Below are 22653 nucleotides of genomic sequence, written 5' to 3' on the forward strand. Positions count from 1 at the left end.
TACGAAAAATATATTATTCTATATTAATAATTATAATCTTCTTTGTCATATATTGGAGCGTGTAATAATAGATATATTTTATTTTCTACGTAGTCTTCAGCTGTGTTTTATTTAAAGAGAGGAAGGACGGGTCCTTGCCAACCGCGAAACTAGTTAAATCCGCCTCGCGCGTTATTTCGAGAAAATCAGAGCGAAATATTTAATACAATAACGTAAACAAGAGAAAGGAAATATCTTAAGCGTAAAATCGCCATATTAACGTATACGAATATGATAAATATATGCTCGATCGGGAATGAGATGCAATCTGAGAATCGCCGAGCCTCTCGTTTTTTCCCTCTTTTCTGTACATACGTTTTCCAAAGAGGGATAAGAAGGGGGCCCGAGCGTTGCACGGCCAAGCCTCGCAAGTAAGTAAGCTTGTACTTTCGTTGGAGCGGACAAAAGCAGGAGGGGGCTTGACGTGTTGCCGAGGAAATTGCGCGCGGGAGGTCTAGAAAAACGCTTTCGCGGTCAAGTCGCGAATCGTCGGCTCTCGACGTACGAGAAGAAACGTGCGAACAAAGACGTATATACATGTGATATATTTTTGAAATTATGCGCACGGTGATCGATGTATCGGGTAAAAAAAAAGCGAATAAACTGCGGATTTAGTAATATCGGCAAGTATCGACGCAGAGGAGAGCGATAAAGACATATTTTCTTCACGCAATATGCTTGTTCATTTTAACATGCATGATTGATAAGGCATTGAATGACTCGCGCATGTGGACCACCGGCGTATCGCGGATCGACTTGTCCGAGAGAAAGACAAACCAAACGATCTTGCTGAAATATCGTGGAAGCGCCTTCGAAAAGAAAGACGCGTTTTTTGCCTGTGTGGTAGAGAGAAGATCGTCGCGTGATTTTGCGATCGTCTGGCAGAATGAAACGGTAAGTAAGAGTAGATTGCAAAATAAAATAATGTATAGCGCGCATGTTGTGCAAATTATCATTCGCGTTCTCCAATAATCCAAAAACTCTTACGATATATTTTATGAAATTTCAGAAAAGAGATACATGTACTATATTTTCCATTAAAAAAACAAAAAGTTTCAAAAGATTAAATACAATAAAAATATAATTTCTTGAATAATAATATAAAATATACCAATTATTTAGTAAAAAGAAAAATCTATCCAGGATAACATTTTCGCTTTACTAATAAAGCTAATTTTACAAAGAAAAGAAAATTTTTTTTTAGGTATTCGATTTTTCATTTATATATAATATATTATTATTTTTAATAGATCTAAAATAATATATGTCTTAATTTCTCGACACACACATATATATATATGTATCTTTAGTATCATTTATGGTTAATTTAAAAGAATGAAGATGCTCATTAAAAAAAAAAAAAAAAAAAAAAAAGTTTTCTCAAAAGAGCGAAAAAACATGAGTTATTTTGCGAACACCGGCGTCGATCGAAATCATAATTAATTAATAGATTATAGAAAGTCGCGTTCACATGCGGCGCCAAATCGACGACAGTGCGTATTTTTGCGTAGCGCACGATCTCGTGTGACGCGCAACACGTGTGTGTTTCCATCGAACCGTCCTTATGACAACTTTCTCGAATATGTTTTGCCGGTTGTCCTCGCGCGATTCCAACTGAGTAATTATTTGTCGACGGTCGTGTCGCGAGGCGACGCGACCGAGATCTACGACGGATCTCGATTGTGTACGTCGAGATGGAAAATCAGGCTCGCCGGCGAAGCTTTTCGCTCACTCGGGCTCGTAATCGCGTCGTTACGTCACGTGTCTCGCGCCATGCCGCTTCTTACCAACACCCTTGGAAACATCAAAAACGAGTTGCGCTGCTCGCGTTCGGCGACATATGCACGTACAATCTCCTGCTCTGTGAAACGGGTTATCGGACAGTCGCCTCCGGAATCCTTATCGTCGATCGACGGCACTTGCGCCGTCGTATAATAATTGACGTTACGACGCGACGCCGGCTGCGCGCATCCGGTCCAGTGCGCGACTCTCTCGAAGCTTTAATTACTCGACATGATTTTTAATCTTCATAATTTTAACTTTATCTCTATCTGTTCTCGATATTTCATTTTATAATATGAACATTTCTCACACGAAAAAATCAGTGTTTCTTCAATTTTATATATTATACATCTGAAAAAGATATACGTTTAGAAATTTTATATTTTATTTTATATATTATTAATTTTTTGCATAAGTTCTCTCATAAGATTTTTCGTTCGCTCTCTGTCGTCTTTACGAGAAGATAAGAACGATCGGAAGCTATTAATCATGTTTGTCGTATTCGTTCATCATAGTAGATTCTGTAGAAATAAATGAGTGACTCAATCGTGCGATATGATAATTTGATCGCGATGCAATTTCTAAAAGCGCATATACCTCGTTTGGCACTCGCCGTTAAGGTTAAATTTTGCATAATCAGAAAGGAATATAATGTACACGTATATTGCTTAGGTTGTCTCGGTACATGAGGTTTTATTTAGTTACGCATAGCGCATACTTGATTGAATTTGAGAGGCATGTCTGCGATATATAATAAGCTCGCACGCTCGCACGAATACCTAATGTACATATTTGTGCGTACCACATCATGTAAATATGAAATATAAGAGATTTGTAAACTTAAAGCTTGACAATACGAAGCTACAAACTACTCATAGATCTTTCTAATAAAATCGTGGAATGAGAAAAAAAAATTGATTGTGTTTTATATCAAAATTTGTGTGCCCGACAACAACGATAGTAATCGTCAGGGTTGGGAAGTAACGCGTTACTTGTAACATCGTTACCGTTACAGCTACTTTTTTTTTTTTGGTAACGATCGTTAGGTTTTTCCGTTTGTAACGGTAACGGTAACGTCGTTACATTTTCACAGTCGTCGTTACATTTTTACCGTTACTTTTCGGTTCTTTGTTAACTTACATCTATTCGATAGATAGATGTATTTTTTGAAAAATATTTTGTAGTCTTCTATCATAGGCTGCATTCTGATAATCACTGGCAGTACTGAAAATCTATATAAATTATAGATTTTACAATACTAGCAGTGAATATTGGAATATACTCTTAATAATATTATCGATATTTAAAAACAATGTTTGATAAAAATTTTCGACAAAATTGAAATTTCTAAATTACAATTTAAATTTCTATAAAGATAAGTTTATTAAAAAGTAAAGATATTAACATAAAAAAATTAGAATCATTAAATAAGTTTAATATAAAGAACGCTTGCTATATAGAGACTAATTTAGAGTTTTTAATTGTAACATAAATTATTACATTTAATATTGATTATTAAATAATTTTATAATCTAATAGCTTACTTTAGCATTACAAAAAACATAACGAAAAAGTAACGAATCGTTGCTTTTTCCAAGTAACGGTAACGATAACGCGTTACTTTTATAGAGTAACGTTCCCAACCCTGGTAATCGTCATTGTTACATTACATAATATTATTAATGTTTCAATTTTACTTATTTTATATTATGATGTTTGTATTATATATATGTGTTTTATTTAAAAAATGAATTATATATTCTAGCGTGTAGCTCTATAAAAAAAATTTTATTCGCGTTATATATATATTTTTTTTTTAAATATCTTTTATACACGTTATATTTTTTTAATGAAAACTTATTGTCCAGTAGCAAGCAAGTGTTGTTCCGCCTCGCTGTGAAATACAAACGCGCCATCGAATGTAATTAAAATTTACATAATGTATTCGCGTAATATCAGCGAACGATATCAGCGATACGCGTAATAAATAGACGCCAGTCACTTGATTTTTTGACGACCTATTTTACTCATGCTATATGTCAGATTCTTATAATATTTCCATACAATGTATTCTGTACAATATCTTTTAAAAAAAAAATAAAAAATAAAAATTATATTGCGCGCTTACAACATCGAATTCATCTTACTTTTATATCTGTTCATGAAATGCTCATAATATTGTTAACGATCGCATTTAATTTTCGTATGATCTCATCCCGGGAATGTGCCGATGTAAAAAAAAAAGGGGGGGGGGAATCATTAAATTTGCAATAAATATATAAATAACGATTCGTTTACAAAGTGATGGTTGGTCCAAAATTTTCACCACCGAAACTTTCTACGATCGTTACGTCATTCCAAACATCTGTCGCGACAGGACAGATACGGATTAAGTAATCAGTGTTTCCAGCGGGCATTTAAAAATAATATGCGATCGAATTGTAATTATCAACTACAATTTTGGAATAAAGTATCAGTTTCAAAATATTCATGTCTCTTTTATCTAAGCGCGGATAAGCGTTTTGCTAGCGAATAAAAACGATATATTACTAACAATTAGATATTAATCTAATATTTTTTATTAATGCCGAGTTAGTTTACATGCCATTAATTTGCATATATCAATCAATTAAATAATTCATTGTAATTAAAAAATGAAGAAAGATTACAACGCGATTGATTTACATTTTCACGCTTGCATCAATTCTTGACTGATCTTTCAACTCGATTAATCGAGAAATTTTTTCCAAGATTGTATAATCTCATAATCTCTGATTAGTTTCAAACGAAGCTTGCATTGTTTATCGGATAAAAGCAGTTCTCGTGAAGAAATATCGTGAAATGAAATGAAAAAAACAAGAGGAAGGAGAAAAGTGGAAATCTTTTGGATATCTCGTGCCAATAGCACCGATGGAATCATCGCGACACTCGCAACACTTCCACTCCGAAATGACCAATCTGACATCCCGTCGTTATCACCGACCGACGTAAAGTCGCGCCCGTTCGGAATCAGAGCGCGTGACATTTTAGTACACGCGTTTGCACGCATCTACGCACACGCGCGCGCGCGCGGCCGAATGGTGCGTCTCGTCTCTTCGGCTCTCTTTTCCCTTTCGACTTCGGATCTTCTCGGCAGTCGGTGACGGTGATTCGAAAAGATAGATAGGTAATGTGTCTCCGTCTTTTTATGTCAATCGCGTTTTATTTTATTAAAAGAAAAAGAAAAAGAGAGAGAGAGAGAGAGAGAGACAAAGGCGTAAAAATCACTTGATATTTTATAGAAAGTGTGTGCGTGCGAATATGGAAAAAACGTGTAAAAATTGTGACGGTTCCGATCCCATATATAGCCACGTGTGGAATTTCTTCTCCGCGAGTGTTTCCCGCGTAGACTTGGCCACGCATGCGTACGCAACGCGCGTTTACACGTGCGAGTATTCTCCTGTCAATAAAACGTGGTAAACCACGATCACGAGAGATCAATGAAAATCCACAAGTATCATTATTCATGCGATATATTCGATTAATCGGTAAACGCGAGTGTTTGCGCGCAGCTGCTTATGATGCGGCGTAATTATTAATATTCATTAGTAATTTATTAAAAGTAATCATTATATTCAAAATATTTGTATTTCGAAAAACGACATAAATTATGTATGTGTAAGAGGATATTGTGTTCGTAGCTTCCTCTCTCTAATATCTACAAATATTTAAATAGCTATTTTTAAAAAAAGAGTTACACTTTTGCCCTTAAGGAAAATCGAAAATCTCTAATATTTAATATTTAATTAAATTTTAAAATCGACGATATGTTAAGCATACAATTAATGTTATCGTGTCAAGAATCACGACATAAATAACTAAATGACCGCCAGAATTTATTGATGTAATTATAAATCAATGGATATATGTATAATATATCCGTACGATATGTCTGTATCGTTGTGCGAAATTGTGATCTGCTCTCTGTAATTATTTTTAGATTCAAAATATTCTTATACCGACACGCGGCATGACTGCTCGAGAATCTCGTCGATCTGATAGAGAATTTATCTCGAAACAAATATAAATCCAAGTTTTTCTTTCTACCTTTCTTATTATATTGTCAAAGAAGTCTTTTTAAAATTCTATTATATTGATTATAGCTTTTTTTAATGTATATAATAGAAATATATAGAGTTATTTTTATCGATCTCTTATCGCATCTTATTGAGCACCTATTGCTTTTACTTGCGTTTATTACGTTAGAAAAGCATTTTTATTTATTAATTAAACCTTGCAATATAAAACTACTGTATTAATTACAATATAAATCTATTTGTTATTAGTTGCATATAAACATCACGGACGGTTATAAAATAGAAAAATAATTTTTGGCGCGAATTTTTTCGCGACACGCAGGTATCCAGAGAAATGTTTCATAAATTTGGAATATATCTTCGTGCGCGGATGTTTTTTTTTTTTTTAACTACGGAATTCAATCGGAATGTGTCAAAACACAAGGTAAGAGTTGCTTCAAGAGAATCAAGATGATTATGATGATATTTTTGATGGAGTCAGGCCGTAATATCTGGTTCCTTCTCGGCATATTTTCTTTTTTTTTTTTTTACATCATCGAGCACGATGGAATCCGTCCACTTAATTACGCGAGGAAGTTGAAAATTAATCAACAAGTCGTGCGACTTGGAAGTCTTTTATTTAAATGATATTTCTTTCGCCTACACCTGATAATCCTGCACCAAATATTGCAGAGACTATAATATTATTTCGTGTGCGTAACAAACATGAAATAGCAAGACTTGATGCAGTTAAAATTGCGTTAAAAATATAACTTTAAAAATAACACACATATATGGCTATGAATTGTTAACTTTAATTGTTGAAAAGATTATTTAACAAATTTCTCTCACTTTTTAAAACCAAATCTCAATTATCCATCCATCAAAGAGCACGCAAACATTAATCATACATTAGCATATCAGAGCATTCTGTTTAATCTGTATCTTTGGACAAATTTTCGATGACTGATCTTAACTGGAGAATAAAGAGTAAAGACAAAAGCGCGAGAAGGATACGGTTTAATAGCCTGTCCGGGGTTATTTCTGGAGTGCTTTGTATAAATTTTCAAAGTGTGTGTTGTTATCGTCAATTGGAAATATTGTTAATAAATAAATGCAGAGCATATGCGAAATCGTCAGATAAGTCCCCTCGAACTTTGGCCCCGATACATGTGCTTCAACTTCTCCCCTCCTGTTATTAATGATGAAATGTGTATAAAAAAATATATTGTCAAACTAGTTCAATGAACAAATAACTCAATCTAACGAAGATTCATCTGGAAAAAAATCATATTGACGTATTGTTCTTGATTTTCAATAATTTTCTATACGCTGATACAGATTAATTAAACCATAATAATTTATGATTATAATAATATCGAATGTAATATATTTTACAATAATAATTTAACGACTATCCGCTAAGAATATATGTTCCGATGATCAGATTTTTGTAATAATGTTTGTGAAATTTCGAAGAACGATCGTCTTGCGATAATTATGTTATTGCAAATAGGCAGTGAACATCGCAAATCGGTTCACGCGTATCAATGTTTATTAACGTCTAATTGAGTGAGCGAAAATTGGATTTTTACGTGTTATCGGTTCGCAACGGAAAATTTGGCGAGTGAAGATACGAAATAAGATTGTAAATATCTCGGAAAGAGCCAGATCATAAAGAGCAGAGTGGACGCTTTCTTTTTGAGTTTGACGTCGTTTATTATACCTAGCGAAATAGTCTGGTCAGCGCGTATTTTATATAGTCTATAAGAAACATATTTTACGATAACTCTCGCCAATACCGTGCAGTTTAAACGTATCGCGATCAAGGCAACAATTGATTATGTTTCTAATTTTTTCTATCAATTTTATCAATCTTTTCAACAAGAACGCAATTTACGAGAACCCCTAGAAAAAGAATAAAGTAAACAAGCTTTTTACATATTAATAAAAATATTGCCTCCATATATTTATGTTCTTTAAGACTTATAACGCTTTAAGAGGTAACAATTGATCGTTGATATACATCTCATTGTCAGGAATATCATCATTTTCTGTATATCACACTTGAAATCTAATTTATGTAACATATATTCTTACGAGATATGGAAATACTGACAATACCAGATTCTAAAAATAAAGAATTGTATATCAAGTTAAAGATCTCGAAATAACGATATGACAAAAATAATCCCAATAGCGATAAATCAAATAATCCTGTTATAATTAACATTCTTAACGTTTTTTGTAGTAGGCAATTAAAGAGAGATTATTTATGAAGTGAACAGGAAATTTTATGAAATTAGAAATATTATACATTCCCATATTAAAATCTTATATGATAATATCATTAAAGGAATAAATCTCAAGAATATAGAAATAACCCCCCTCCCCCCCAAAAAAAATAGTTCGCGTATTCTATGAGAAGGGAGACACAAAAAAGCATATCGCAATACAAGACCATAATGTAAAATCTATAAAATATATTATTGTTGCGACTGACAATTTCGTATAATTCACGCGTGCCAGCTTTCGCGTTAATTACTTCGCTTGTCAATAAAAATCTGGCCGCTTCATCACTTTGTGGTCGCGATAATGCATAAAATACGCTATATCTTTGTATTTTTTACAAGCAGCCACGCTTACAATACCGCGTTGTTTGAACGGTAAAGATGTATCACCAAGTATGAGTAAGTATCGCATTCCCTTTGTTCCCCTTACAAGAGAATATAATAAGCGTCATTCGGCATTTTTAGGCGAGCTTGGTCACGTCGCGATCACAATTATCATTATGAATGTTTGATCTTTTCATTATTCCATCGCGGATGATAATTGCCTTTGAAGAGCCGGAAATTTATTGCCGATCGATGCAATGCTCACGTATCGCTACGATATATTGTAATAAAACTATCGAGTTTTATTGGCATTTTATCGTTAGTAAAAAGTTATATTAGGATGGTGTCTTACTCGACAAATAATACTTAGGCATAATTTATCAGCGAGTCAGCAGAACTGCATTACTCGTTCCGCATCGATAATGATTTATCTCGACGTTTAAAGAGGTAATCAGCGTTCTTGTAAAAACCATTCTCATTTCTAGAACAGCCATTGATTATGAGGCCATGTCTGAATCTTTGCGATTGCCTCGTTTCATCACATTTCTCTTTCCCATCTCCATTTACGACTTTCTTTATTACCATTGACGTGAATACTTTACGTCATAATAGCGGGAACATAACGATATCTTGCGCATATACAGGATGTAAATGAATAGCTGTTACAAACTTCTAGGGTATGTAGAAGGTTCAAAGTAGATCAACTTTTAATAAGGAACTCATGTCCGGAAACGCATCGTTTGCGAGCTGCAGATTGGAATTGTTGGTATGTTCAGTATTAGGAATAATTCTCATAATAACTTTATTTGTTTACATTACGCTACAAAAATGTTTAGGAATGTCAAAGTAGATGGCTACAATAATTGCTCATAATGATGACCACCAACTTCGATGCAAGCGTTGCACCTGCGAAGCATATTTTCGTGCGCTCTTTCAAAAATGTTAGGCGTCATTTGGATTGCTGAACATTTTTGTAATGCAATGTAAGCAAATAAAGTTATTATGAGAATTATTCCTAATACTTAACACACCAACAATTCCAATCTGCAGCTTGCAAACGGTGCGTTTCCGGACATGAGTTCCTTATTAAAAGTTGGTCTACTTTGAACCCTCTACACATATCCTAGAAGTTTGTAACAGGTATTCATTTACACCCTGTATATAAATACTTTGCCTTATATATAATATATGTTTCGTTTTAATAATCTTATTTTTTTCAAGCCAAACTTATGACAAATAAAATAAAAAGAATGTAAGTATAAAATGTATAGTAAAATGATAAGTAGTCTTCGATTGTAACTCGATCATGATAGAGCATTCATTTTTCTGTGCAAAGCCAATTATACATTAGTGTAATATGTAAATGGTACGATAATAATCTGTATCTTATCTAAAAATAAAAAAATCGGCGTTTAAGATAGCTCGGATCATGAATAAATACGTTTGCGTTCTAGTTTTTACATCGTGTGTTAGATAATAGTTTTTCAAATATTAATCATATATGTTCAATATAATATCAATCAAAGTAATATTCGAGATAATAATTATTAAATATGCGCGATTATAACTAAGTGTAACAATGCATAATGCTAATTGATATAAAACTAGATAATATAAAACAAAATATAATTAAGAATAATAATAAAATAAGATATTTTCTCGTAAAGTATTACGTTTATACTTCATTCTTATATACTTGTATTATTTATTATATTACAAACCGATGAGTTTAGCATCAATATTATATTTTATCTAAAGCCATTATATAAATTGATCGAAAAAAAGTGAATAAAGATTGAGAATTTACTTTCTTCTTTCGCAAATTATCGCTTAGCAAGAGAGTGTAAAATAAACGAAGTCACGCTAAAAATAAATTTATCAATTAACAAAATTTACATATTTCCGTTTATATGATAGCTTCTGTACATAATATAGCTTTTTGCAAATGACACGACGTCGCGCGTGCGGGAAAAATGCGGTCGTAATTCTTTTTGATATTGTATCCGAGAGATAGCAACACACACATACATGTGTGTGTGCAATATATATATATATATATTCACATGTATAACATATATTGTGAAGCATTATAAAATATAAGATAGACGCTCCAAATTGCAGAAGTTATTTGTATGTTGTGTATCAGAAATAAATATTTTCTCGGGCTTATCTTATCGTCGATTTATAAGATACAAGATACTTAAAACATGGCAATAATTCAGACGTGTTAAACATCATTATAATGCTTATTTCGCTGTCTAATAAAATAACTATGGTTACAACGAATCATCATTTCGTTATTCCAGTTTAATCACACAACACACACGCTAGCGCATAACATATATCCTACCTATTGCTGAGTCACTAAGTCGTACATAATTATCCTAGTTACTGAGTTATATTTTAATTATGAATTCTTTGAATTTCTGTCAATTTATTAATTCGGTCAACGAATTTATGTGAACTATAAACGATTGAAATATAAAAAAAATCTTTTCCAAAAATTAATCACTTTGAAATATATGTACACATAATAAAATTTATTTAACTTGAATAGACTTTTTAGATTTTATATTTATTTTAAATTAATTTCCAAAGTATGTAACATGTAAAATTAACTAATAATACAATAATATTGTTTGGCATTTTTGATAAAAAAATCAATTCTAAATTAATCAAGAATTTCTTTACGAAAGCTAACTCTGCTCGACTCTGTTTAATACCGAAACGACTGGTTGCGATAGCGAAATCATCTAATTTTATAATTGTTTGTTTATGCATTTTTCTCCTGATAAGGTAACTTATTGCAACGTCAGCATATCGATTATATTTTTCGTTTCATTAATTTCCGTAATTAATAATAACACATCACGTGTCATCGATAAAAGATCTTTTCTTAAAACGAATCAATTAGAAATATTATTTTTTTCTCACAATTTATTAATCTTTGATGTTAATTCTTCGATTAAGTAATTCTTATTAAGTATGCATTGCTCGACATTATATTTTATGTTATTACACGCTATATGCTCAAATAGTAAAACGATGATATCTATTCGCGAAAACACTTGTATTCTTTTTAAGAAAATAATCTTAAATGAAGTAGATATTTTATATGATAAGAATCATTTTCAAGTTTAATTGTATTATTCGATATGAGGGATAATCGCAAATATCGCATAGATATATGCTGTAAATACTGTTTAATAAAAATTGTGAGATTATTCTTTTCATCATATACAATCCTAACGTTTATATGTGTGTTGCATTATTATACAAGTATTTTAAAAATTCTTTTTTTTTCAAAATTAATATTTTATAAAAAAACGTTTGATTCACGAAAGCGTTTGGATACTTTTATCCCATATAAAAATTTTTTCCGCGTTTTATGAGAGAGAAACAGAAAGAGAGAAAAGGAAAAGAGAAAGATTTTCTTCAATACAATTCCAATGTTGACAAATGTATAAGTTTTAAATTTTCCGTAGCACCTGACTTCTCAAGTCATGTAAAATTACATTTATTACATTCGTTTTCGTTACACGAATTTCATGCAGCCAATGTGTTTCAGACATTTAAACGACACGTCGACAATGTCGACGACGATAAGTAACAAAACGGAAGAGCAGATCTTCGACGCGAGCAAATTGCAGCAAAATGGTCGCAACTGCAACAAGATTGAGGAGCTGCAGCTCGAGGACATTAACGGCAATAACAATGATGAGGTGAGCCGATGACGCGTAACGCGCGCACCGTAGATGCGTCAAAATGCAAAAGCTGCAAAAAAAAAAAAAACGCATCACTCGATTACTCGCGCCGAAGCTCCGGCAATCAGTATACCCGCGTTGAAAGTGACGGGCGGATCTATATGCTATAAATTGCAAGCGCGATATCGCCGTATTTGCGACATATTAATGGATCCGATAATCCTTGTCTCGTTGTGGGTCATCTAGAGACACGTATTCCCCGCTGAATTTTTCCTTATCAATCCACTTCAAAGTTAACAGCGCCAACTGTTGCTGCCTCTCCGTTCGCTCTTAATTTCATCGCGCAAACGACGATTAAAAAATCGCCCTGATTTTTATACCGCGAATGACAGATAATACATTTTGCACGCGACCTTTCGGACAAGGAATCTCTCCAGATTACACGTCTGTGTTTTCGATCGTGAGAAAGTATTTTCGTACTCATCGCGACAGAGTCTCTGCAAAAAAATAAAAAATAAATAAAAAAAAGACGATTTCCTGTAAGAAACGCTTCGCATTCTTTCATCACGATCGATTTAGATCGTTGAACATTACAGACGAGTGTTTCTCTTTCTTTTCTTATGAATTACGATCACAATATAGATGATCGAAATGCAACTTGACTGTATAATTTTTAATTTGTTTATGAACTTAAGGATAATGATTTCTCTCGTAATTATTAAATTCAATCTAATCTTCCATTAGATGAAACGTAATTTTATATCGAAGCTATCGAAAATGTGTACCTTCTACGGTTAAGTTAATGTTTTAAGCGTGTGCGGCTTGGCAGCGAGTTGATAACTTTCGAAGTTTGGATCACGAAACGGCCGAAATACTTAAGGCCGGTCTCTCGACGGCTTTTTGAGCGGCCTTGACCTTAGCACCTTGTGAATTTCCAGCGAGCGAACGTTGATGTTGAAATGTCAGAAAACATCGCAAATTAACCGAGTTTGCCTTGGCAAATTATTATCATATTGTATCGTATTTTCTAATAAACAAGAAAGCAACTCTCTTACGTAATGATTAGCATCTTTAAATGTTTTATTAACGATTGAGGTATGAGAGTTCTAATTTTTTGATTTTAATAATTATAAGAAATTGTTTGTCGCATTAGCGAAATATTGTATGACATTTAAATTCTATTGTAACGTACATTTTTTTTTTAAATATAGATTTAAATTTAGATTAAAATTAATATACTCAGATTACAATAGCTACAGTAATGTTTTCTTTTCTTATTTTTAAATAATTCATATTTAAGAATATTTTCGTTAATTTTATTGTTTTTAGCATCGTAGCTAAAGACATCGTATCTCTAATAATTATTTAAACAAATCCTCGTTTTCTTTCAAACGCGCACAAACATCGGCTGCAAACATTTCCATTCTAATTAGAAGTCACAGGTCTTCAATTTCCATTATCACGCTTGTCTGTATAAATCCGAAGTAAATGACTGTATCTTTTTCTCGAAAAACTGGGTCACGGCAAATTCTAATTTGTTTATCATGTGATTGCCTACATATATCGCATATGAGAACATTATCCTCAATATCCTCAAGTATAATATCATATATGTTAATGTTTAATTTTTCATCACGTTATTTAATCCATGATATTGATTAATAAAAAATATTTTTTTTCCATAGTTGCATCCGCATTTTATTTATTTGACCTTTCTAATATAATAATCTTTAATATAACTTTTTGTAATATTTTAATTTAATATAATATTTAACATCTTGTATATATATACATAAGTGTGATCCTACTAATATACGTATATATTCTTGATATTTTATCGATATAAAATCTCTAACTCTTGGATACAGCATCATCTGGTTTGAAAATTGAAAATTCAAGCAAGAGAAAATCGCAGCAAAATTTGTTTGTACATGAAAATGATTATTTTTGTGACTATTTCGCATCTAAATACACATCTAATGAGTTTTTGCTAGATACTTATGAATGACTGTAAAAGTTTTGTGGATCAACAGACCATCGAAGTGGAAATGGTGGTACCACCTGACGGGGGATGGGGCTGGGTGATCGTCGCAGCCTCTTTCATGTGCAACTTTTTCGTCGACGGTATCATCTTCAGCTTCGGCGTATTCCTGAATGAGATCGCGGATGCATTTTCCATATCGAAAGCGAGAGTCGCGCTCGTCGGCTCGTTACAAACTGGATTTTATCTCATGGCTGGTTAGTAGCGACATTATGTATATGTAAAATTTAATAAACAAGCTCAGATATTAATCTTAGAATCTTGCATTCAAATAGTATTTAATCTTATCACAAAAACATATGCAGTGTGTTATTTTCACGATATTTTTGTACTTATTGTTAGAAAATTAAAAATAATACCTCTTCGCTCTGGTGCATCGCGTGTTTTTGTTTCTTCTTAAGATTTTAAGAATTATCTTTCAGATAAAATATGTAACTCATACATTTTAGATACAAGATTCTTTAGAATTTATGCTTCCTTTGAGATCGAGTCACAATATTAACGTAATATTGTATATTTTATACAGGACGCCGAAAATATATACGATAAGAATAGCTATGTTTCTGCTAAATGTACACAACTGATAAGTCCGTTTGTAAAATATTTGCGATATAACAAACTCGCATTTGAAATCTTCCTCATATATATCGGGTCGATCAATAAAATAACACATGACACTTGTATTTGCATCGGAATTAGCATCGCGACAAGTAACCGTTTGTATGATCAGTCTCAAGGATTTTTGCAGTGCAATCCATAAAAATAAATACGCTGAAACTTTTCCATTCAGCGCTTAATTTAACGTACAATGAATACTTTTAATAATATTTCACGCTTTTAAGTTATAATATCAGATTAGCGATAAAATAAATCAATAATTAATAATCACATTTCATAAATATTAAATGTTTAATAGTTTAATTACATTCTAGTGTATATATATATATATATCTAATGACTCTAATTTAAGATCTGAAAAAAATACATGACAATTTATACGTCATTATGAAAAATATTGCGAACTTTTCATGTTCAGCACGTCTGTGTCAAAATTAGCATAGCAATACATAAGCGCGCGGCAAAAATATACTTAATTACTCGTGATGATAAAGAGTAGTAGGAGCTTTTAAAGAGTTGTCTTCTGTAATTTATCTTTAATACTCGTGTGTACTCGTGTTTCCGACAAATTAAGTATATATAGATATTTTACATATTTCATAAGCGCAATTTTTTTTACTATTATGCTACGTCAAAATATCCATTATTTACTTATTTACTATATAAAATTTTAATAATTACTAATATAAAATTAACCTCTAGATCAATATTACTTGAAAAAAAAAAAAAAAAAAAAAAAAATTTGAAAATATAAACTTGAAAAAAAAAAGCATGTATGACGTGAAAAATGTCTATTTATTATTTAAGAATGTTAAATTTATATAAAATGTAAATAATTGAATTAATAGATATTTTAATATATATATATATTATATATATATATTTTTCTTTTTTTTCTTTTTTTTAATAAGAATATATATATATAATTCTATTTTTATTTTTAATTATGTGAATATTTTTGTCTTAGTAGCTTCAAATATGACACGTTGTCATTTCATATGACGTGACATCATTGTCAACAGGATATTAATAGAATTACTTATAAATATAAGATATATATACGTTATTTCTACAAATTTCCTACGTTGCCTGTCACTGACAATTTGTGCTTATTGTAAGTTAGCATATTGTCAAATAATCAATATATACAACATATGGCAAAAAAAGTCAATTAGGATCGGATCGATAATAAAAATGTAACGAGTGATTTGCATATATTTCCATTTGACCAGATACCTAAAGATAGCTAAAGTTAATCATCGGCGAAATGAACCATTGACGTAAATTAAATTATGTATAATTTTTTCCAGGTCCCTTCGTATCCGCCCTCGCCAATCGATACGGGTTTAGACTAGTGGCGATATTAGGAAGCGCAATAAGTTGCATCGCCTTCGTCCTTTCGTATTTCAGTACCTCTATCGAATTTCTCTACATTTCTTACGGCGCTATCGGTAAGTAAAATCTTTTTGTCCCAGATATTTCCTATCAACGCAATTATCTGGCGTCTCCATCGAGTCTCTTACAAAATCTTCTTACATATACGCGATATTTTCAATTTTTTTTTATTTTTTTATTTTTTTTATTTTTTTTTATTCCATCTTGCGCGAGAGATTCTTCGCAAGATTCAGGCCGCATCTTGTATTAATATTTCGATATCGGTATTATCGATGAAGATATTGGTATCTCGATATTTAAAAATTTTCCATCATATATTATTTTTAAATAATGCATAAAAATTTTATCAGATTTCAAAACGAAATATTAGTAGAGATTTATATACAAACATTCTTTCTTTAACACAAAACATTTTCTGTCAAATACTTAGGTGGTATCGGTGCGGGACTGATATACGTACCAGCCGTAATAACCACCGGATTTTATTTCGAGAGATGGCGAGCCCTGGCTACAGGTATCGCGGTATGTGGCTCCGGTATCGGTGCATTTTTACTTGCCCCGATCTCGGATATACTTATAAAGAATTTCGGCTGGAGGGGAGCTCTGTTATTTCAAGCAGGTGTGAATTTTATATATAATATTTTATATATAATTGTTATATAATGTTTAAAAAAATCAAACATAATTATAGTATCCATTACAATAATTTTTTTATATAATCTATTATGATATCATAAAGAAACATATATTAATCGATAAATGTTTATATCGATAAATATAACATTATATATATATATATATTAATATTTATTAAAATATTAATATAAAATTAATATCAATATTGGTTGAAACATATGGATAATAGAAGAAACGACTTGTATGACTTAAAGGCATGCTGTTAAATTGCGCCATATTCGGCGCAATGTTCCGTCCTTTGAAAGCAACGCGGATTAAGGTGAAGAAGACCCCGGAAAACGTGGCGCTCGAGGTAAAAACCGCGTTGATGGGAAAGGGTGTGTCGACGACCTCGTTACACTGTGTGCAACCGAATAGAAGCGGTTTCTTCGGCACGAATAATAACACGGAATATCCGACGGCAGCGGAACTTTTCGGAAGTAACCCTAATATAGTAAAGTAATAAACGCGAAAGATTTCACTTATATGACAATCTTTTTTTTTTCTTTCTTTTTTTTTTACGCATCGCGTAACGGGATTCATCGATTTCTGTTTCAGCGCGTCCAAGTCCTTGTACTCGCTGCACAAGGTGCACGTGGACACGCAGACTTTGGAAAGGAAGGTGAGCACTTCGGAGAAACGGCTGTCCGCGCCGATATATCCCGACTTGGATGTTGTAAATAACGAAGAGAAGATCGCCGAAGAGAACAATCTTCTCAACGGCGACTTGGAACGATTAAACGGAAAAGTACCAACGGTAAGATCGATATATACGTACGTATATATGTTACAGAAACGAAAAAGTCAAGGGTCGTAAATTCGAACAATACGCGATTAACCGTAAGACTGTAAACGGAAACAAATATGGTTGTTTGAAAATATCAAAATGTATGATAAAAATATATAAAATGCGACATATAATTATATAGTTTATCTAATTCGTTTGAGATGGAATCGCGATTGATTCCGATTCCGATAGAATAATTAAAGATTGTCCGCTTACAGGGTAAACCTAAATGACGAATTAAAACAACAAAGTTGCAAAAATATTTAAATTTTATATCGAACTTGACGAATAACTCGAAGAATTCGTTAGTTCAGATTCTCGCGAGTTTCATTTATGTCTTTTATTGTTTTCAAAGTGAAGGATGTCTAAAATATATAAATGTATAAGAAAAAGCAACTATATGTATTATTGCCAAGAAACGAAAATTTTGCACTTTTCAAGTTATAAAAGTCAATTCGATAGTGACCTAGAAAATCATTCGAGTCGACTCGTGAATTACTTACTTTTGTCAACATCTCTATTTTTGTATAATTTACAAAAAGATTTAAGATATATATATATAATATTAATCAAACAACACGCATATAAGTAAATTTCCTATTTTGAAAATATTTTGAAACTACAAATATTCTATTTTATATTTTTAGATCCGCCGACATACGATTAGCGGAAGACGTCTACGAACGGATTCGGAATGCAGTCAAAAATCTCTTAGAATGGGCAAACGAAATCCGAAAGATCCGCAGAGACCGTTTTATAGAGACGATATTTTTTATGGTGGCTCTTTGAACAGACTTTCCCATTACAGATCGCAGGTAAATTTTACCAATTATCCTCGCAAAATACTGTCACGGATATATGTATATAATATATATATATCAATTATATATCTCAAAAGATTATTTTTCGGGGCGCAAAATATAAAATGTGCTTCTTTCTAATTTTATAAAAACGCAACATAATAAGTTAAATTATGTTAAATTTAAATTGATGTTAATGAATCGGTGATTTTATATAGATAATGATTTTACTTAGAATTATCAAAAGCTTGCAATTTTGCAGCAATCATCGGTCGGTTATCACATGTCAGTGACGCGACTGCCAACGGCGACGGATGTGGCCGAAGAAGAGAGCGGAAGTTGCTACCTGTGTCCGGAAAGCGTGCGACGAATTCTGACCACAATGCTCGATTTAAGTCTTCTAAAAAGCCCTTCTTTTCTAATACTAGCGATTTCTGGCGGCCTCACCATGATGGGCTTTTATACACCTTTTATGTACGTGCCAGGTACGTATGTATGTCGCGAATGATCAATAATATATCTGTGTTCTTTTGTAACTTTTTTAATCACGTTTAAAAACATAATAAATTTTCAAAAGAACTTGTAAAGTAATGCGTATCATTTAGAAAGAATTTTCTGTCTAATAATATAATATGTAACATGTAAATATAATATGTAAATAAAATTCGAATAATAAATTAATAATGATCGATTAAAATGATTATCAAAAATAGAAAACGAAAGTAAAATAATAAGTAAATAATATTTACATTACAAAAACTGAAAGAAAATGAAGATGTAGATAAAGGTTTTACATTTTATTATTAAATTTTAAAATTGTTGCGCGCGCGCGCGCGCGTTATTTGTTATGAGTAACGTTTTTTTTTTTATATTTATCCTTAAAATAATTAAAATGAAAGAATCTCTCCGAGAGAATCATTTATCTCCATTATATTTTTGTAACATATTTTTTTTGTGCGCGTTACATTTTTTATTAAAAAATAAAATAAAAAATAAATAAATAAATTTTTTATCCGCCATCCTTGCAGATCGAGCCATAAAAGCTAACATCGATGCTTCTACGGCCATGTTCCTCGTTTCGGTGATTGGTATCGGTAATACTATCGGTCGTATCGTTTGTGGTTTAGCAAGCAGCTTGCCTGGAGTCAATGCTCTAGTCGTGAATAATATGTTTATCAGCGTCGGCGGTTTAGTAACAATATTGTCCGGCATTTCTCTGACGGAGGGATATCAATTCTTTTATGCAGCCAGCTTCGGCCTCAGTATATGTAAGCAATATATGGGCTCTTAAATTTTTCCTATAAATCATATGGATATATCCTTTGTATATAATATCATCTTATCTGATTTACAATTCGATTAAAAATTTTTATATCCCAATTTGGCTTTAATTTTATATTTATTAGGTTTGCAAAATTTTTTTTTTTTTTTTTTTTTTTTTTTTTTTTTTTTTTTTAGCTGTCTTTGCTTCTCTGAGATCAATTCTCGTCGTGGATCTGCTCGGTTTAGAAAAACTGACGAACGCTTTTGGATTGCTTCTTCTGTTTCAAGGCGTGGCAGCGACTGTGGGCGCGCCTCTCGCAGGTAATTAGAATCATACCGATCAACGATTACATTCATCGGAATGTATCTTCGCAAACTTCCATACAAAAAGTTCACTTTAATTACTGGAAACAGCGTTGATTTACATCCCGCGACTTTTATCTGGCAGCGATATCGAGCGATTGCAGAAAATAATATTTACGCTGTTCGTTAAAATTATTCGTTATATGTGCCGATTAAAAAATTGTTGCTTATGATTATTATAAATAAATCACAAAAATTCCACGTCAATTCATCTAAATGATATTCACACATGTGTAAACAGGTGCGTTCATGGATGCGACTGGAAGTTACGACGCCTCGTTCTATTTATCCGGCAGCTTGATGCTCGTATCAGCTGTGATTTGTTATCCGCTGAAGAGAATCAACATGTGGGAAAGACGTGACGAGAAGCATCCAGTTGCGACGGATCTCTCCGCGTCCTGATTAAAGACGAAAAGCTATGCCTTACTCAATATACTCCGTGCGCGCGCTTATATGCATTGTACATATTAATGCATAATTTATAACATGCGTTCGAATCGAAAGTGTTATTATATCGTATGCGCTCACGAATGAGTGAAATGAACAATCGATTTCATAGACGCGATTACTCGCTGTTGCCCGCGCTTAAAAACAGCTTCTTGGAGAGCAGAATTCGATTCTGTGTCTGGAAAATTTTTTCATCTTACAAGAAGCGAATATACGCGAAAGAAAAGTGCCTTTGAATGCTTGTAAACCGCACGACGAAACTTTAATCGTTTCATTTGATTCCTTAACAGGATCGCATTTCATGAAGCGATACAAGAATTTTATCATCATGTAATTATAAATTTCTAGTAAGGGATCTACGCATTCCGTTGAACAGTGATCCCAATTTTCTAATATTATATAGAAAATGTTTTTCTTCTTTTAAAATAATAAAAAAACTGTTACAAAGTTGAATTTTATGAACTTTTTAAGTTTCTATAAAAATAGAAAATTACTTTTACGCACACACAAACACACACACACACACACATACACTCTGTTAATCTCTGTAATTGCTCCTTCTATTTACTTTCTATCTATTAGCAAAGAATAGATCATAAAAATATGATAGAAAAAGCTATTTTTTCTAAAATAGGACCCAGATTCCATTTACCTACGTCTTCATTTAATGTCAACAAAACACAAGATATTTGTGCTTCATATTTGGTGGAAAATTTAATTATTAAAAATTTTTTTAATGTGAAATTTATTATTTAAATCGTGTTGTGTATAACTTTCGGAAAATTTTCATTTAAATTGTTAATTTACTAATTCACTGTTAAGCACGATTCGCGAATAATATGAAATTATTAAGGTAATTGTGACATCACGCTTGACTACTACTTAATAAAGAAGTGCTAGTATAATCATATCATTTAAATGTAATAGTAAAAATAATATTTATTATTATTTGTAATTATAGGATTTATAATAAAAAATTTGTAATTTGGTTATAAAAAGGATAATGTTACTAGTCCTTTTTTAAAAATTATGTATTATTTAAAATACTATAAAAAGAATAAAGTATCGCTAATAATATAATAAAAAATTATTCAAGATGATAATATTTATTTAATAGACGATCACACTGCAAAAATTGATAATCAATTCTACCGTTGAAAGTTGTGATGTCACGATTAGCTTAAATAAAGCACAACAATAAAAAAGATTGTTGTCTTAATCGAGTTTTCTTTCGGCAATAAAAATTTCGCGAAGAAGGATGATGTGAATAGATCAAATTTGTTACAAATCAGTTGTGATAGTTTGTATTGTCATAAAGCGAAATTTTTCCCTTATCTCGCAAAGGAAGGGAAATTTAAATAATATATATGTTTTAATTATCATATGATATGTTAATTACAATAAAGTGCACATTTTATTTCGTATCTTGTTGGCCTTATAATAAAATATATTATACACTGAGATGCTACATATAAACTGCCATGTATGTATCACATAACTCTTTTATAAGATTTTATGTAAACATCTGCATATCATTCACTTGTGTATGTTCCATAAGTAAAAGTTAAGAAAAGAAAACAGAGAGAGAGGAGTGTATATAATATATACGTATATCGCGTATCGCGTTACACATATAATGTGCATTATGCATATGTCCGTATAAATGCGCAAAACGTGCATTTTTTCGATATATTGTATTAAAAAAAAAAAAGGAAAAAAGGAAAAAAACAGTGTGTCAATTCATCTACTTTTAAATCTGGCTAAACCTTTCATTGTGTAAAATCCGTATTTACTTGTGGACTATTCTTGCAAAACTTAACAGCTTATTTCGCAACGACATAATTAGAATTATGTATTATTTTTATATAGAAAAATTACTGCTTTCAAATGATTGAATTTTTTTATTGAATATTTTCGTAAATGCGTTTTCGTATTCTTAAGATTATTGACACGTATAAAAATTACGAATAATTGAGATAATTTTAAAATTAACCAACTCGAGTATCAATTATGACATTCTATCCATTACATGTAAGGAAGTTACTCAAAGGTAAAATCCGTTTCTAATG

At 31.8% G+C, this 22653-nt stretch overlaps 2 protein-coding genes across 4 annotated transcripts in view; one reads left to right on the plus strand and one right to left on the minus strand.

Moving 5' to 3' along the window:
• Lbr (lamin B receptor) overlaps positions 1-22653 on the minus strand; it is an 87107-nt gene that overhangs the window by 34520 nt on the left and 29934 nt on the right. The window lies entirely within an intron of this gene.
• On the plus strand, positions 134-21287 carry LOC138935666 (monocarboxylate transporter 12). 3 transcript variants are annotated; one of them, XM_070300413.1, is made up of 12 exons: positions 841-933; positions 12060-12213; positions 14229-14433; positions 16165-16305; positions 16680-16868; positions 17140-17383; positions 17483-17681; positions 18359-18526; positions 18774-18996; positions 19540-19779; positions 19970-20095; positions 20379-21287. In XM_070300413.1, the coding sequence occupies exons 1-12, from the start codon at positions 926-928 to the stop codon at positions 20537-20539; spliced, it is 2058 nt and encodes a 685-aa protein (XP_070156514.1). In that variant the 5' UTR covers positions 841-925; the 3' UTR covers positions 20540-21287. The 3 variants fall into 3 exon arrangements, with proteins under 3 accessions (XP_070156513.1, XP_070156514.1, XP_070156515.1); XM_070300412.1 differs by lacking the exon at positions 12060-12213 and having other exon boundaries at positions 134-933; XM_070300414.1 differs by lacking the exon at positions 841-933 and having other exon boundaries at positions 12061-12213; positions 14213-14433.

This window comes from Polyergus mexicanus, unplaced genomic scaffold, assembly GCF_030449975.1.
Source record: "Polyergus mexicanus isolate NDT 795.1 unplaced genomic scaffold, iyPolMexi1.0 SCAF_8, whole genome shotgun sequence".
Classification (NCBI taxonomy): Eukaryota; Metazoa; Arthropoda; class Insecta; order Hymenoptera; family Formicidae; genus Polyergus; species Polyergus mexicanus.

Coding starts and splice junctions, on each gene's coding strand:
- LOC138935666 (XM_070300412.1), top strand. CDS start 736: ATGATTGATAAGGCATTGAATGACTCGCGCATGTGGACCACCGGCGTA. Junction 14,434..16,164: donor TGGATTTTATCTCATGGCTG/GTTAGTAGCGAC, acceptor AATTTTTTCCAG/GTCCCTTCGTATCCGCCCTC. Junction 16,306..16,679: donor CATTTCTTACGGCGCTATCG/GTAAGTAAAATC, acceptor TCAAATACTTAG/GTGGTATCGGTGCGGGACTG.